Source organism: Salvia miltiorrhiza, chromosome 8 (genome assembly GCF_028751815.1).
Source record: "Salvia miltiorrhiza cultivar Shanhuang (shh) chromosome 8, IMPLAD_Smil_shh, whole genome shotgun sequence".
Classification (NCBI taxonomy): Eukaryota; Viridiplantae; Streptophyta; class Magnoliopsida; order Lamiales; family Lamiaceae; genus Salvia; species Salvia miltiorrhiza.
Genome location: NC_080394.1, coordinates 18,942,075 through 18,958,673, shown reverse-complemented (window position 1 = coordinate 18,958,673; position 16,599 = coordinate 18,942,075). Strand labels below are relative to the sequence as shown.

The window sequence follows — 16,599 nt, the reverse complement described above, 5'->3', positions numbered from 1 at the left end:
AAGGAGGGAGTTAAAAAAAAATTGGCTTGGGGGGGGGTGGAGCAGGGTTGGGTGCAGTAATTTTTTTTTTTTGTGGAATGAGTGGCTAAATTTTTATATTTTAATGTTAGGGGTAATTTTGTATTTTTGCTTAAAAATTGGCCATTTTTTAATATTTTTATTTCATAGGCTAGATTTTAATTTTACAATATAAAAGTGGACACTTATATATATTAACTCGAATATAAATACTATCATTTTATATACGTTTTTATTCGTTGAAAATCTCATAAAGCAATTGGTGCAAAATTAGATATTTATTTGACAATATTTTTTAAAAAACATTATTTGACAAAAAAAAATGCAATGACGAAGTCATACAAACTAGATTATGTTTATTTACTAAATAATAATCATGAACTCCATTTACAAATTTTACTATATGGAAAAAATACGTAAAAGTACAAATATATGTAAAGAATCACATACTATAATCGATTATCTGCTTATTTACCAAAGAATAATTATGAGCTCCATTTACACACTTTGTTACATGAGAAAGATACATAGAAGTACAAATCATCATGCTTGAACACGACATCGTAAAACATCAGATACGATAGTCGTTTTTCTAATTTATATTTGAGGTTAAAATTGTAATTTTTTTTTTTGAAGAAAGGTTAAATTTGTAAATATTGTTGAAACATAAAAAACTGTAATATATTAATATTAAATTAATATCACACCATATATTATTTGGACAGTGATCTTGATTAAAATTAGAGAGAGGAGAAAAAATATTTTATTTTGAAACTTCTAACTTTTACAACTTTCTTATTTTAAATCTATTATTTATATATTATATATCAAATTAAAGCGCTTGGCAAGATCTTTAATTTGATATGTATGTTGAATATTTTATTGTTAACTAAAATGCATATTTTTAGAAAATAAGAAAGATAAAAAGAAAAAAAAAGAAATAAATACAATTTTATCATTTATGAAAATTTTATATGTTTGGATTTGAAATTTCCATGTTAAGAGAGAATTATTATTTACAAAATAATAAAATAAAATTATTTGTATATTATTAAAGGAAATAAATATAGGATTCTATGAAAAATAAAATAAAAATCTCACATTAATCTATGTAGGACCATAAATTAAGAGGAGGGCAATAATCTCAAATCATAGTATTATATTTATGTAATGATTTCGGATTTATTACTCAATCTTCCCCTCTCCCAACTTATAAATAATAAGAAAGCTCATTAACCTTGGCACGTTGCGACGCCTGCAGAAAAGTGCCCTCCTCTAGCTAAACATGTTAACCACACACTAAAAACTTGACTTAAATATATACCTGCAAATTCCATGTTGTGATCGTCAAGCTCAACTTCAACATCCATCACCTCTCATCAAAACATCATATTTCAGATAAACATGGGCCGGCACAAAGACCATCCATGGTGGAGGGCCATTCCGAGGAAACTTTTCCGGTCATCGCCGTCGCATAGCCATCCCGACGACAGCAACGCCGCTGTTGTCCTCCACACAAACAATGGCAACTTCAGCCAAGAACTCAACAGCAGCCCACAAGAAGAGAATGCCGGTTCAGATTTCCTGTCCAAGGAAGACATGGCAGCCATTACAATCCAATCATGCTTTCGGGGTCATCTTGTATACACATATATATGCTTTATTCATCATTGTTTCCCTGCATAATGTCTATCTTACTCTCTTTCAATGAATCATATACACATATTGATGTAAAGATACCTGTATGTATAGGCGAGACGAGCTTATAAGGCGCTGCGGAGCTTGGTGAGGCTGCAAGCTCTGGTTCGAGGGGTGATAGTGAGAAGACAGGCTCGCATAGCTCTGGATTGCATGCATGCACTGGCTCGCCTTCAGATCACAGTTCGAGCTCGACAGCTGCTGCTCAACAATTAGTACACATCAAAGGAGTTTTCTGTTTTGCATGAATCACAGCAATTGTGACAAGCAAGAATCAGCAATACAATACATGTATATTTTTCTTGTTCTTTTCCTGGAGAATCTTATCATTAACCGCATTTCTTACATCAAGACTAGAGTTTATGGAAAGGCAAACGATTTGATGTTACACAACTTGTACAGATCATTAACAGAGCATACCAAGGACCATGTACTGATCATTGAAAGACAAAGATCAGGAATGTTAAAAGACAATGGACAGAGCCAAATATATTGTATATGTACAATGATGGTGCAACTAAACATTGAGCAATATTTCTCTTTAATTCGTCGAATTGAGTAATATTATTAGGTATACTGACACCAGCTGATGGCACACTTGCATAGTTTACAGATCTCGGTTCAGAAGCATCTGAATCTTCCTCATCATAACCTGCATTTGACCAGAATTCGGTAGTTTGGTAAGCTCCAATACTAGGCAGGTATATAATGAGTTGACTCCTTCAAGCAAAACTTACAGTTGAACTTCTTCCAACCAAGGACAAGTCTTTCCCGGTCAAACACAAAGCGGTAGCCAGTCATGAAATTTTCTGTGGAAAGAATTCATCATTGTAGAAACAGGAAGATCATATTCTCAGGTATGGAAGAAAGCAGAGAATAAATTAGGAGATTCTGATGATGATCAGAAAACTTACGTCCAATTATATTCAGTTCCTGACTCTTGACTATAGCCAGACAATAAGAAAATTTGCGCTGCAAATACAATCATGACATCATGCGAGTAACAGAGGAAAATGGCCATGGGACAATACAAGTAAAATAAACTAGCTTAACTTAAACTACCAGAGTGGAAATGACTATTATCGGATCATGGACAACCAGCTGGCCACCTCCATCCATAGTCAGGCTTATAGCAGGAATCAAACTGGTAGGTGCATTGGGGCTATCTCACCAAAAGAATGGAGAAAAATTCAAGAACAGTTCTGGAAGGAATATGTGAACTAGGCAAAATTTTGGTTCTGACCTCATAGTATAACAATACTCGAAAGGGAGTCTCTCATCAGGTGGACGTGGTAGATCCCGTACTTGCAAATGGAACTGCAGAGGGTTAGAAGATATAAGAATGTGCATGATCAGGTCGGTTGTGTCATATGTATTTGGTGGCTTACACTGTCTGAAAGCATTGTATAGTAAGGGTCAGCAAGATAGGTGAAGGAGGTGCCAGAGTCAAAAAGTGCAGAGAACTCAAGGTTAAGGACACTAGTCCCTACACGAACTTGAGTCACATCAACATTATAGGTTGGGCTGCAAGGTGATGACATTAAAAAGAAGAGAATGTATTACACTACCACGAAAGCTGTGAACAAAATACAATATAGAGAAAATCATACACTCACTGGAACAAGTTCATATTGAATGGGGCCTCTTCCTGGTCAAGGCTACCTTTATCTCCAAAGTTAATCCTTCCTGTCCCATCTTGCCCAAAACACATGGAGAAAGAGTTTGCAATATAACCCTTCCTGAACAAGGTACTAGGAACTGATACTTTGTCGAGACCAAGCCCAAACAGACCATTTGGAGCTGCAATGTCCAAGAAAGAACCAGTTTGGACCTGTCCACATCTGTCCACTCCAAGTAACAAGATAATGACATCATTTCTAATAATCATACAGCAAGAAATAATTGTACTGTTTCTCAATATTGAGAAAATAGGCCATAAAGTAAACAAGGGAATTTTCAAAGCAAGTGCATCAGCAATAAGCAGAGATTCTGTTACTAACCCAAATGTTACATATGCCTCTATAAACTCCTGATATTCGTCTAAGGACCGTAAATGCAGGATATCCTCCAATAGAATCCCTGAAGTTGATGTTTCAGATGAGACATATGACACATGGTAAGGGCAGTGGATAGAAGTGTCATTGCAACTACTGTGAAAAGCACATAGGTCGCTGTTGCAAGTCACATTTTTGCTTGTAGATGACTCGAGTGGATCATATATGCTAAGCTCAAAGTCCTGCCATGGCGAGGGAAACTAGTTAATATTGTTTCTACAATGACAAACAAGACTAATTGAGATCAACACAACATGATCTGGAAAATAAATAGGTTGATACAGAAGCATAGCTGGTAACATAAAGAAACATTGTCAATTCGGAGTTTTTTGGTAGGAAGCGAATGTGTCATAATATTGCACAGATTGCATCCAGAAATATTCAAGGAAAAGAAAATGTAATCTCCAGGCTATTCACGTCTCATTTTGTAGATTAAAAGCATACAAGAACGGTCATGCAAAGTTTTCATTCATTGGTCAAGCTGATGGATGGAAAGAAAAAATTGTAAAAGCAATAGGGCAGCCATGTTAAGTAAGGGAAACAGATTTTGAGGGTACATTTATAACTTTACAGATAAGATACAGAGCTTAAAAAAACACACACATCACAAACCCAGAAGATCAAACGCCTAAGAAAACATACAGAGGTATAAGGCGAATCATCAACTGATGCACATTCTGTACAGTGACATGGAACCCAGAACAAATCACTCCCTGTATCAAGCGCCACCAGAAACTTCATCCCCGGAGTACCCACCGTCACCGTCGTGTAATGCAAGCTACAGCAATCTCCACATACAAATCAATTAACCAATCACATATATAGTAAAAACCAAAGCACATAATTCCGCATTCCTATATCCAGATCCACATAATCAGGTTCGTAAATTGAGGTTTTGACAAAATATTACAAAATTCGGAAATGAGCTGACATGCATGTGCAATTTAGATTTCCAATTCCAATGCTTCGAAACATCACCGAACAGGAATTTACTGAATACAACTTTAAGTTTAATAGTTCTCTTACAATCCTAAAGAGCTGATTCGAAAAGTGGCATTGCCGTCTGAGAAAGTAAGTTCATCACCGGAACTCGACAACAATCGCCGACGAATAGCAGTATCGTGGCTCACCAGAAGCGCGGAGTACTCAACGCTACCCTTTTCCGGCCAATTTTCGACTGGAAAGGGGGTGCCGCTCCGGCGGGACCACTGCTTGACCTGATCGGAGAAGCGATGATGCATTTCCATCGTTAAAATTCGAGCGGCGGATAACGAAAGCATCCACAATAGGAAGATCAAGTGTAGGGAAATGAACTGGTAACACATTTTGGGAAAGAAATTGATCGGAGATGTTCGCGGATGGTGAAAGTAGTGGAGGTCAGAAATTGGTTTCGAAGTTGGAAGACACTCCCGCCATTTCTAAACTCTATCTCTCTAATTAGTTACGACTTATAACAACTCCGCCAAAATTAAAAGTCAAGGATCGTCCCAAAACAGGGCACGATGCGAAAATTAATTTTTTTTTTTTTTTGAGAAAAATTAATTATTAAGGTGTATCTATAGGAGCTTTCGGCATGGATTTCAATGAATTTTTTTAGAGTATAAATAGTGAAAAAAGAGTCTTACATTGATAGTTTTATTTTTATCAGTAAATCGTGTAAGTTATAATATTTGCAACAAGGTGCGAACGCTTGACTCGAGCCGCCCCGCACTATTGTTGCACCTAGGGGCTCAAAGCTCGGCCCTTCCGTTCATGCCCGGCTTAAAGGCTAGAATGTATGCCGCTTGCTATGCACACACCTTAATTAAAAAGAATCGGAAATTCAATTTCAAATGATATTTTTGCCCAAATTTTGAACTTTTTTTAATTAATGTGACTATTGCCAAATGGTCTTAACTAGGTTCTTTATTTTTATTGTATATTATTTATTTATCTATATATACCTTCACTTCCTACGTACTTTTTACATCAATTCTCTCTTTATTCTTTGATCTTCTTTCATTTTATTCAACATTCACCTTACCAAAATCTTCATCAAAAAATGGACCGTGAGTTCAGCGAATTTTTGAAAACTCAAACTCCATTTTCGGCAATTCCCATTTCTTCCCCGATAGGGTTCTCGCTCTTCTCTTAAGGCTCGAATGCCCTCGTTACGGGTCTTGAAGCTATTAACTAGAACGATTTCGTTCAAGACGATGATGTTGCAAAGAATCTGTCTCTCCCCAAAACGATGAGGATTGACGTAGTTTTTAAATTATTGTATTTTTTTTAATTAATGTAATGTCGTAATTTTAATTTTAATGAAATGTTGGATTTGAAAATTGAAGAGGTAAATTGGAATGAAATGGAAATGAAATCATTTGTGATAATTATGTGTAAGTTAATGTCCAAAAATAAGGTGTACATAAATTTGGGGGACATACCAAAAAGAAAATGTATGTATAAATATAGGGACGGAGGGAGTATTTGGTATTTAAATTGAAATAAATGGTGATACATGAAAGAGTTAATATATTAATCCATCCCATTTCATATAACAAAGGAAAATTTAACCATGAAAATAAAAAATTAAAAATGATACTCCATTCGTCCACGATAAGTGTGGTGTGAATAAGAGGACACGAGTTTTAAGAAAATATTGGAATATGTGCATAAAGTGGAGGTGTTGATTTGTAGGTAATTAATAAATGGTGTTAGGTCCCGGAAGGTCTAGAATAGGTGTATGGGGGAATACACCTATAGGCTATTTTTCAATACACACGAGACAACCTTTAGAAGTTAACTGATACTGACGAGTTTGAAGGATGTAAGCAATTAAAAACGATATCAGTTAAGCAAAGGTTGAAGACTGATACTGAAATAACTTCAGTGAAGACGTCAGTTAAGCACCAGGCTTTAACTGATATACTCGTAGAGGTTCAGTCTTAGATTTTATCAGAGGAGTGTTATGAATCTTACTGACTATCCGAAGATTAATCAGTTAGACTAATAACACTAGCAGCGAAAAACTTATCGTTTGAAAAAGCATTTTAATAAACACGTTGTCATGTTTATGTTTCACTTTGCAGTTAATCAGTTTCAATTAAAGACGTTTGAGCACAGATAAGAAAGTAAAACTGAAAGATGTAAATGACAAAGGGATTTTTACGTGGTTCGGAATCCAATTTCTACGTCCACGGTCAGTTGATCACACCGACAAACACTATAGGCTTATGCTTACGGGTGCACAGCAAACCTTGAACTGCAAATACACTTTTCAGTACCAACACATTGGGTTGAATTTCTTAATCACTTAGCACGCACTGGGTACTAAGATCACTTGGAGTCAGAACACTGGTCAGAACTCCACACAACTCAAAAACTCTTTTCGCTCAATTGAGTTCTTCAGTCTTCAGTCCTTCGTTTTTCATGCTTCATTCCTCCGGTCTTCAGTCTTCAGAATACTAAACAAACTAGAAGGTGAACTCCAACACTTGAGTTCGAAAGGTTCTAGTCTATTACAAAGAAAACTTAAGAATTTTGGTATCATCAAAACTAGGGCTAGAATATTTCATTAAGTTCCCAACAAATGGTTTGTGAGATATGTTTTTTATATATATTGTGCGTGAATAGGAAAAAGGTATATATCATGAAATGGAAAGACCACATTTATTATGGACGAAAACGAAAAAAAGACCATATCTATCGTGGACGGAGGGAGTAATATATTTTGATATATAAATGTACTAATTTGCCCTTAATGATTTTCTTTTTTCAAGAAAAAATAATTAAAAAAACACCTCGCTATCTACTTGAAATTGTTTGCTCTCTCCCCTCCTCCCAAACAATTTCCCCAGCCTGTCACGTCGTTGCCGCTATAGCGGCCTGCCCCCCCCCCCCTCCCAAAAAAAAATCCCCAATGTCACTCCCATAGCTTTCCTCCAATTCCCAGTGTCACTCTCACCTGTCTGCTACGCCGCAGTGGCCCTCTCTTTTCCCTTTTTCCTTGATGGTCAAATTAGTTGATGGATCAGGAAACTCTAGGGCTGTAAACGAGACAAGCTACTCGTGAGCTAATCGACGTTTGACTCGATAGAAGCTCAGTAAGTAATTTAATGAACAACTCGTTTAGCTAAACAAGCCAAGCTTGAGCATGACGATACTCGTCTCGTTAGCTCGTGAACAAGCTTGTTAAGTGATTTATCTTAAAAATATAAGATTATTCATTAAATGTCTTACTATATTTTGTACTATAATTAGTAATATTTGGATTAAGTATCTAATTAACATCATTTATTTACAAGAAAACAGTAAATATATTATAGTTTTGTGAATAAAATAACTTATATATTTGAAAATTAACTTATGTATTAGGAAAATAACTAAAATTTTAAATAAAAAATTAAATTTAAAAAGCTCGATTAGGCTCGGCACTGTATTCGACTCGATTAAAATTTGATCGATAATTAAGCAAACAACTCGATTAGCTAAACGAGCCTAGCTTGAGCAAGACATTATTCAGCTCGACTCGGCTCGATTACACCCCTAGGAAACTCTCAGCTAGAATGCAAAATGTTGAAATCTAAGTCAATGTAAAAAGATTTAGAGAAATTATATGAAAAAGTCAAAGGCTGCTAGAAGTGACAACTGAATAAGAAGTTTCTGTTGAAGAAGGAAGTCCCAAACTGAAGTGAAGATCCAGCTGACGAAGAAAACTCAATGGATATGCAGATCCATATGAGAAATAAAAAGCAACTAGCTTCCAATCCACTGTAGTGGAACCCACAACAGTTCATCCGTACTTGACAAACTCCCAAAGGAAATTCAAAGTTGCAGAGTTCTGCGTACAAAGTTGCAGGATTCGACATTGACATCTCAGATGTTGTTCAAAGAGAAGATGTCAACGGACATCAAATCAAAATTTGAAGCACACTCTCTCCAGTTACTCTATTTAGGTTCTCGTATATAAATACTATGGAAAATCAAGATTCGCATGGGGACTGATTGTTGTTTTTTTATCTTTCGAGTCCTTCAAGACTATCTTTAGGCAACAAAAATATTCCAAAGAGGAACTCAATCTACATTGCAATATTCCAAGTTCATACTTGTGAATAATTTACATGGTTCCTAACTATGTAGTTCATCATTGTAATCGAGCACACTGCATACACATTAATCTTATTTTAACAATGTGCTCGCTATTTGGAAAAAACCCTTCTTGTACTTATTCACGCTTTTATCTTGAGACTGGTGTTAGAGTAGAAGTAGATCGTTTAGAGAATATGCCGCAGGTAGTAAGACAGACTGCAATTTGAGAATTAGAGAGTAAACATCGGTTATAAGACTGACTGAAATCTAATAGGTATCCGACGGTTGCAATCCCGCATAAGTTGCAACAGGTCACTTCCATTGTACTAAGTGAAGTATCGGCTGGTTAAAGGCCCGACTGATAGACTGACTTGCAGAGCTTAAAAATAAGGAATTCAAAGATAGTGATTTCCAAAGTGGATGTAAGAGATCGCTCAGAACCATTATAAACCAACAGCATATTTACTTTCTGTATTTACTTTAAGTATCGTTTAATTTTTTATTTGCATATCTTATCTGCATACTGACAAGTTATACACTGCATCAGCATTAGCATAGAAAATTATTTTCAACTTTTAATCTTAAACTGAATACTGATTAAACTGAAGAGGTTACTTAAAAAGATTTTGGAGAGATGGATTCAACTCAAGCACTTATGAACCCATACAAATGCTATAAGGCCATAGTTTTATGAGGGAAACAAACTTTTGAGGCTAAAATTCAGTTTGAGCCAATTGCATATTAGTAACGAAGTAGGAAACCTAATCAAGTTTCAAGGTACGCACTGTACCATTCATATTGATAAGAAATGGTTTTATATGACAAAATCCAATGACATGTACTATCTCTTACCATCGGAACATGATGGTAACAATTTTCAAACAATATTGAGCAAACAATTTCAACAACAAATTCGATTCCAACAAGAAATGAATTTCAACAACAAATTCAAACAAATTCAACAAATCGATTCCACTAACAAATTTAGAAAATTCCTAACAACAAATTTCAGCAACAAATCAATTCCACCAACAAATTTAAGAAATTCATAACAACATAATTTAGCAACAAATCGATTCCACCAACAAATTTAAGAAATTACAGCAACAAATTCAACAAAAAGATTCGACCAACATATTTATGGAGAAAAAATCTAAAATTTGGGGTTGTCGTCTGTTCGGACAGTGAGTAGGAGTCGAAGCTGGGGGCAGCCATGGTTGCCGGAATTTTTGAGACAACAAGGGATTGTCGTTGTTACCTGAGAACAAAGGATTGATTTCTGGATCTACAAAGAGAGCAAGGGATAAAGAGCGACAACGATGGCAACGGGTGGGTTCCTCCTACGGATGCTGATTGTTGCGTCGAAGAGAGGCGATCTGCGCAGTGCATGTGGCTCCTAACATTGAAAAAGGAGCCGGCAATTTCAGGACGCGACGCCTGAGGATTTCACGCTCACTGGGAGGCGACGATTTGAGGGAGGCGACAATTTGGGGGAGGCGGCGATTTGGGATTTCCGATTCAGAGGGAGGCGGTGATTTGGGGAAGGCAGGAGGTGGCGATTTGAGGGAGGCTTGCTTTGATGGAGGCGACGGCGCCTTAGCGTGAATAGGAAGAATGAGCAAGGCGGCGAGATCAGTGGCTGAAAGCACAACCGAAGAAGAAGAAGAAGGTTTAGGCTCAGAGAGAGGCGGCGAGACGACACCTTAGGGTTTCAGGCTCAGAGGGATGCGGCGATTTGAGCGAGGTGGCGCCTTAGGGTTTCGGCCTCAAAGGGAAGAGAGGCGGTCGCCGGTGGCATTCCTCGCTGGGGAAAAGAAGCGGCGCCGCATTGCCCAATGTCGCGCCTCTCTCTCTAAAATCCCGCCGCCACCGCCACGTTCTCTTTCACCACCTTCTTAGGCCATCAATGGTTACCGACTCGGGCCATCAGAAGGGGCGGCCTCGCCGGAGATAGGCGGCGCAAGTGTGGAAGAAAACAAGGGTTCCAAAGAAATGAAAGAGTGAAATGCGTTTGATGGAATCAAAAAAGGGGAAGGATTTTAATTAAGAAAATAGATTAGAATTTAATTAAAGAAGTAAGTAAATTGTTTATATTTATTGTGGTGGGTCCATGAATGAAAAATAAAGTAAATATGTAAGTCAAAGAAGGGTAAAATTGTATAAAAAGTGAAATATGACTCTTTTTCGTGGATAAAAAAAGAGAGGGGAAAATCATGACCTAGAGGAAGAAAACACGAGTTTTAAGAAAAATTGTACTCCCCCCATCCACCAAAGATATGCCACTTTACTTTCGGCACTAAAATGTGAGTGAAGTTGGTAGTGGAGTAAGGGTCCCACTTTAAATGTGAATGCAATGGTGTGGACCCTACTACTAAAAATAGATATGACATATTTTTTGTCGACGGACGAAAAAGGAAATTATGACATATCTTTGGTGGACGGAGGGAGTATTGTTTATTCGTTGAGTGAAAAAGGGACCCACAAAGTATATTTATGAGACTCATCAATTAAAAAATATACAAATAGTTATTAAAAATAGATAGGACATTAATTGATGGACGGACTAAAAAGGAAAGTATGACATAAATTAATGGATGGAAAGTCGAATAAAAGTTTCTATTGAATCATTATCTGCTAAGTAAGTTGGGCTTCTTTGAGAATAGCGAAAACTATAGGAGTGTAGGTGCAATTTACATTTTCTTTATAGCCGGGAATAAAGCTCCAGAGTTTTCTGCGTTCGCTTTTCTGAAATCGTTGAATTAGTAAACTTGGTGGCTCCAATCAATCCCCCCAATTTTTACCATCGATTTTGTTAGGGTTTCAGCAAATCACATTACCAATCACTCACGATGCAGCCCCAATCCGGCACCACCTCTCCCTATTACCACCAATACTATCAGGCCACCACCGCCACCGATCTTCCGCCGTTCAATCCCGTTTCCGCCGCCCCGTATGCCTCTGCGCCTCCTGTGATGGCCTCGCCGGCCGATTACTCTTACCCCTCCAATTATACTTCCTTCCCTTCAAATCCCGATCATATTCCTAATCCTCCGCAATATTCCTTCCCTCATCTCCAGGACACCTCGCAAAATCATCAATTGTATAATCAGAACCAGCCCCCCGTGGATTATGATTACGACCAGCGGAACCATAATCCGGAGCCTGCATATGATCCATCATACTCGTTGAATTCGTATTCCTATGGATCTTCTGATGTGCCGTATCATGCGAATTCATACGAGAGCAACCTGAATTACGGCGGGGATCAAAGAATTTATGATAATGAAGTTTACAAGTATAATGGTGGGCCTGTGGAGTCTTCTTATGGTGGCAAAGGAGGACGATCGTCGGACACCGCCGGAGGCGACGGTGGGGTCTTGTTTGATGATTATGGGAGGCCGATTACCGTTCCTGGCGGGAAAGTGCAGAATGAATTTGGGAATTCTTCGCCTAGGATTGTCAAGGCGGTGCCAAAGGTGGAGGATTCGGAGGATGTTAAGAGTGGCGTTCAGAAGTTTCGTGTTAAGCTGCTGTCTGAAGGTTATGGTCAGACTGATATGGATGTTCTTTGTCAGGTCGGTAAAAATATTATTTTCTGCTGATTCCAGTGTTTTCTTGTTACGCACAATTTGATCTTGCATTGGGTTTTGCTTTTTCATAGTTATTCTATCTGGAAAGAAATGTGATTTCAATGTCTAGTTCATCTGCATAAGTTTAAAGTGGCTGCAGGAGCTAGCTGTCTCTAATGTAGTTGAACATTTATTAGCACCAAATGTCAGTACAATGCGAAGATTATTTATTCTACGGCATGGAAGCCCCTTGTTCGGATGATTTCTGTTGTTGATTATTGTGAGTTGTTTTAGGTTGGGCTGGACGGAATACGTTTTCTGGATCCAGCAACCAGCCGGATGCTAAAAATATACCCACTTGACGCGGTTACTAGATGTGATGTAAGTTCTGACTGCTGCATAGGAGAGTCAAGTGCATTTTTCAATTGTTGCTATCATTTTTATCCGGAAATTTTATGGGCATATTCTTTTATGATATCCAGGTGTTGGATTCACATATCTTTGCATTTTGGGCCAAAACCAGTGTTGATCCTGAACCAAGACGGGTCAGGCTCAAGTCAAATAGTTATACCACGAACAATATTCTGGATACAGTGACAGCAGCAAGCATCCAGGTTAGGAGATAATCCATATCTTATCATTTCTGGTTTGCTGCGTTTGCAGCAAAATTCTTCAATCCCTCTTTGCTTGGCATACTAGTAATAGTGGTAGTCTATTTTTATCATAATCCTAGCTTTATGATCCATTATTCCATTATGATGTGACTACACCTTAACTCAACACCTTCGAAAAAGAACATGTGGCTTGATTCCGTATCTCTGATGTTGAGTACTGCTTCTGGAGTAGACTATTATGGTGCTATCCATTTAGTTACCTACTCAGCGGTTACTTCATACTTGTGCTTAATTAATTCCCAGATGGGTTACTGGTTACTATACTTCCTAACAACTCAAAATCTGGAAACTCCATGGTATGGGGCATGCTTTGGTATTAATGATGTTCCAGTTGCTCTTCATTTCATTTTTAGTATTAGCATACGGCAAGTTAGCAACTCAGATATTCTCACTATGTTGACCATGAAGAATGAAACTACCATCTGCAGAACTTATGTGTGATATTTGTGGAGCAATTTTTATTATGTAATATGTTAATGTCTACCTATATGATTATTAACTTGTATAAGATTCATTTTTCTCAAGTTTCTAACACTGTAACTTCTTTATTTTGTATAAGCAGTCCAAGGAGATAGCTTCAAGCAGTACTCCATCAGATGTAGTTAAGGGAACTGACCAATCATCAGACAAGAAGAAAGGGTTTATTGATTGGAGGAACTTGATAAAGCCAATGAATGAGGAGAAGGATCACTGGGTTAGATTATTATTTTTTAAATATTAATTGTCCTTTAAGAAAAAACATAAGGGTAAAATTCATTCTGTATGCTTGTGACTTATGGTTTTATATCTGACATATAGGTCCCAGATGAAGCAGTAGTCAAGTGCACAGCTTGCGCAGCAGATTTTAATGCTTTTAATCGGAAGGTTTGCTTTTAGTTACTTGTTGCATATGTCTTATTGCCACTGCCACTTAGCAAAGTCTGTAGGATAACTGATTAATTGATGCAGTTTTTGGTTTCCATAGTTATAACCAAAAATTGATAACAATACTGTGGAAGAGCATTGGAATAAATATCTGTTAGTAACTTAGTCGTGGAAAATGTTCAATAGGAGACATGAGTATAGTTCATGTATAAATCCCTATTCCCTAGTATGATAGCAATGGTTAGGTTGCAGATTGTCTCTGGTAAATTTATGAAGTTCTATCAACACTTGGCCTCCTTTCAATTTTAGAGCAAGTCGTGAAATGATTCCAGAATATTATGTATAATTGAGAACCATTAGCTATCTTTGAACCAAAAAAGGCACGTCTGTTCCAGTCTTATTAATTTCTGAGTTTCTACGTATAAGAAACTACACGTGATCCTAAATGGCACCAATATGATATGTGTAGTTTCCATGGAATGTGCATCCTCACCCTTTTAAAACTATTTCTGGCATTTTTATTGGGATAAATTCTCAAACATTGCTTTCCTATTACTTTTTGCTAGTGCTATTGTTATCAGCATCCATGCAATTAGTACTTTTTCTCACCCTTGTACTTTGGGGTTATGTTAATTAATCTCATCAGCATCACTGCCGGAACTGTGGGGATATTTTCTGTGACAAGTGCACACAAGGGAGAATTGCCCTCACTGCAGATGAGAATGCTCAACCAGTTCGAGTTTGTGATCGATGCATGGTATGTACCATTTTTACCAAGATCCTTTATTTTCATTTGTGAAATTGAACTGTTATTGAGAAATAAAATATAGAGGTGTCTTTGATTTGAGCAGTGAGTTTCCATTGCTTATACGTCTCAGCAGCAATGTGGTATGATCTCTTCATTAAGGAAACTGGGGATAATTCTTAGTTGGTAGATCCTGGGCAAACTAGTATGTATGTAACATGAAATAAACACCTGATGAATATACATGACAAAATACTTCGGGGCAGTATTCATTATGGTTGACTAAATGATACAGTAACTTGTTTTGGGTACATCCTGTTCCTACATGCATCATTACCAGCATTATCTTCTCTTAGATGTTCGTATCTTTTTAGCATTATCCTGTGCAGAATATTTCACTGCATCCCATTGTGTTCTCTTTAATGTTGGATGATGGGGTGTTTCTCTAAATTTTTGCCTCTTTTGATGCAACATCAACTTTGTCCGGTCTGGCCCTTTACTGAAAACAAATATGATTGGAGATTCCTACATCTGATGCTATTTATCAATCAGGAAAAGTAGCCTGAATTTCATGGTTGTGTAGCCTGCATATGGCTGATTTAGGTTATCTGTTAATAACCTAGCAAGATCCTGTTTGTACATTCAACCTACCTTTCTCCGATGAATTAGAATTTTGTTGTGTCCTGCTTTCTCGCTGAATCAAATCTAAGCTCCTAACAAGATTGGCATATTTCTGCAGATAGAAAATTGCATGATATGGATTTCTTCTCATGTAGTTGTCATGCTCTCTATTTGTTTGCAGGCAGAGGTAACTCAGAGACTCGGCAATAAGGTAGCGCCTGGTAGAGCTGCTGGGCTGCAGAGCCATGAAGATCTTGCTAGAAAAATTCAGGTATGCAAATAAATAAATTGAGCTTCATTTGGCTTCATATAGAGTTACTTAAATGAGTCAGAATTTGCTTACATAAGACATGTGAAGAAAATGCAAGATATAGACACATCGCACATGATTTGCTAGTAACAATAAAAAATTTTGCAAATTCGATGCCTGTTCTGCCTTTCTTCGCTAAAATAGTTGGTTCCTTCTTGACATTGCTGCTAGTTTTGTTCTACTATAGTCCTGGTCGTATTTGTATTTGTATGCACTTTGGAAAACAAATACGCCTTGGTAGAGATGGTAAAAAAATGTACAAGCTTTGTATATTCTTGTTTACTGCAGTGCAAGTATTGTTAATAGGATACGATAATTTAATATTTCTGATTTTCCATCTGGTTAATGTTCTGTTACAGGAGGAGATGGAGAAAAACCGCAAACCAGGTAATTATGCAAATTGGAATGTTTGCTTCTCACACGTCTTATTATAAGCCTGTATCACGTTTTATAAGAAAAATTATACTTGTAGGAGCGAAACCTGAAGCCATTAGCAGGAGAATGAGAGAAGTTGCCTGTCCTACGTGCACAGTCCACTTACAGGTTTTCCTCCCCTTTCAATCATAACCTTCAGTGTACCTTTTAGGGAGTAATCCACAACAAAAAACAGTGTAGATTTATCAAAACTCTTGGGATTTTTCGTGCAGGTTCAGGTTCCAACATCTGGTTCTGAAACCATAGAATGCAGTGTCTGCCAGCACCCGTTCCTTGTCAGCGCTCATTGATGTGAAGCATTAACCACTGCTCTAAAGCCTATACTATCGCATACTAATCATAGAGATAAAATTCGGTTTGTTACTTGCAACCATTTGTGAAAAGAGTGAAGTGTTGTAACAATGTGTACAGAAGCAATGGCTTGAATTATGCACCAGTTTTATTGTAAATGATAATATTTCCTATTTCCTGATCTGTATAAAGCACATGGTGCACTGCTCTATCTCATTGTATGGGATGAAATATTATTTCCTATTTCCTGATC

At 37.2% G+C, this 16,599-nt stretch overlaps 4 protein-coding genes across 4 annotated transcripts in view; 2 read left to right on the top strand and 2 right to left on the bottom strand.

Annotated features, from left to right (window-relative positions):
- Positions 1-16,599, bottom strand: part of LOC131001564 (MLO-like protein 4) — a 182,515-nt gene that overhangs the window by 38,947 nt on the left and 126,969 nt on the right. The gene's annotated exons all lie outside the window — the stretch shown is intronic.
- Positions 1,371-2,190, top strand: LOC131001701 (protein IQ-DOMAIN 20). Its single transcript, XM_057928281.1, has 2 exons — positions 1,371-1,659; positions 1,771-2,190. The coding sequence occupies exons 1-2, from the start codon at positions 1,423-1,425 to the stop codon at positions 1,930-1,932; spliced, it is 399 nt and encodes a 132-aa protein (XP_057784264.1). The 5' UTR covers positions 1,371-1,422; the 3' UTR covers positions 1,933-2,190.
- On the bottom strand, positions 2,071-5,217 carry LOC131001571 (aspartyl protease family protein 1). The gene is made up of 10 exons (XM_057928042.1): positions 4,797-5,217; positions 4,413-4,548; positions 3,717-3,952; positions 3,333-3,557; positions 3,105-3,240; positions 2,960-3,033; positions 2,779-2,878; positions 2,631-2,688; positions 2,454-2,525; positions 2,071-2,368 (listed from the first exon to the last, which is right to left on the bottom strand). Exons 1-10 carry the CDS (start codon positions 5,093-5,095, stop codon positions 2,154-2,156), a joined length of 1,551 nt encoding a protein of 516 aa, XP_057784025.1. The 5' UTR covers positions 5,096-5,217; the 3' UTR covers positions 2,071-2,153.
- LOC131001576 (protein FREE1-like) lies at positions 11,546-16,562 on the top strand. Its single transcript, XM_057928058.1, has 10 exons — positions 11,546-12,412; positions 12,701-12,787; positions 12,889-13,020; positions 13,643-13,774; positions 13,879-13,944; positions 14,591-14,701; positions 15,492-15,581; positions 15,980-16,007; positions 16,093-16,163; positions 16,268-16,562. Exons 1-10 carry the CDS (start codon positions 11,687-11,689, stop codon positions 16,343-16,345), a joined length of 1,521 nt encoding a protein of 506 aa, XP_057784041.1. The 5' UTR covers positions 11,546-11,686; the 3' UTR covers positions 16,346-16,562.

Coding starts and splice junctions, on each gene's coding strand:
- LOC131001576 (XM_057928058.1), top strand. CDS start 11,687: ATGCAGCCCCAATCCGGCACCACCTCTCCCTATTACCACCAATACTAT. Junction 13,775..13,878: donor ATGAGGAGAAGGATCACTGG/GTTAGATTATTA, acceptor TCTGACATATAG/GTCCCAGATGAAGCAGTAGT. Junction 15,582..15,979: donor ATCTTGCTAGAAAAATTCAG/GTATGCAAATAA, acceptor GTTCTGTTACAG/GAGGAGATGGAGAAAAACCG.
- LOC131001701 (XM_057928281.1), top strand. CDS start 1,423: ATGGGCCGGCACAAAGACCATCCATGGTGGAGGGCCATTCCGAGGAAA. Junction 1,660..1,770: donor CATGCTTTCGGGGTCATCTT/GTATACACATAT, acceptor CTGTATGTATAG/GCGAGACGAGCTTATAAGGC.
- LOC131001571 (XM_057928042.1), bottom strand. CDS start 5,095: ATGTGTTACCAGTTCATTTCCCTACACTTGATCTTCCTATTGTGGATG. Junction 3,241..3,332: donor TTCAATATGAACTTGTTCCA/GTGAGTGTATGA, acceptor ATCACCTTGCAG/CCCAACCTATAATGTTGATG. Junction 2,369..2,453: donor TGGTTGGAAGAAGTTCAACT/GTAAGTTTTGCT, acceptor GGTCAAATGCAG/GTTATGATGAGGAAGATTCA.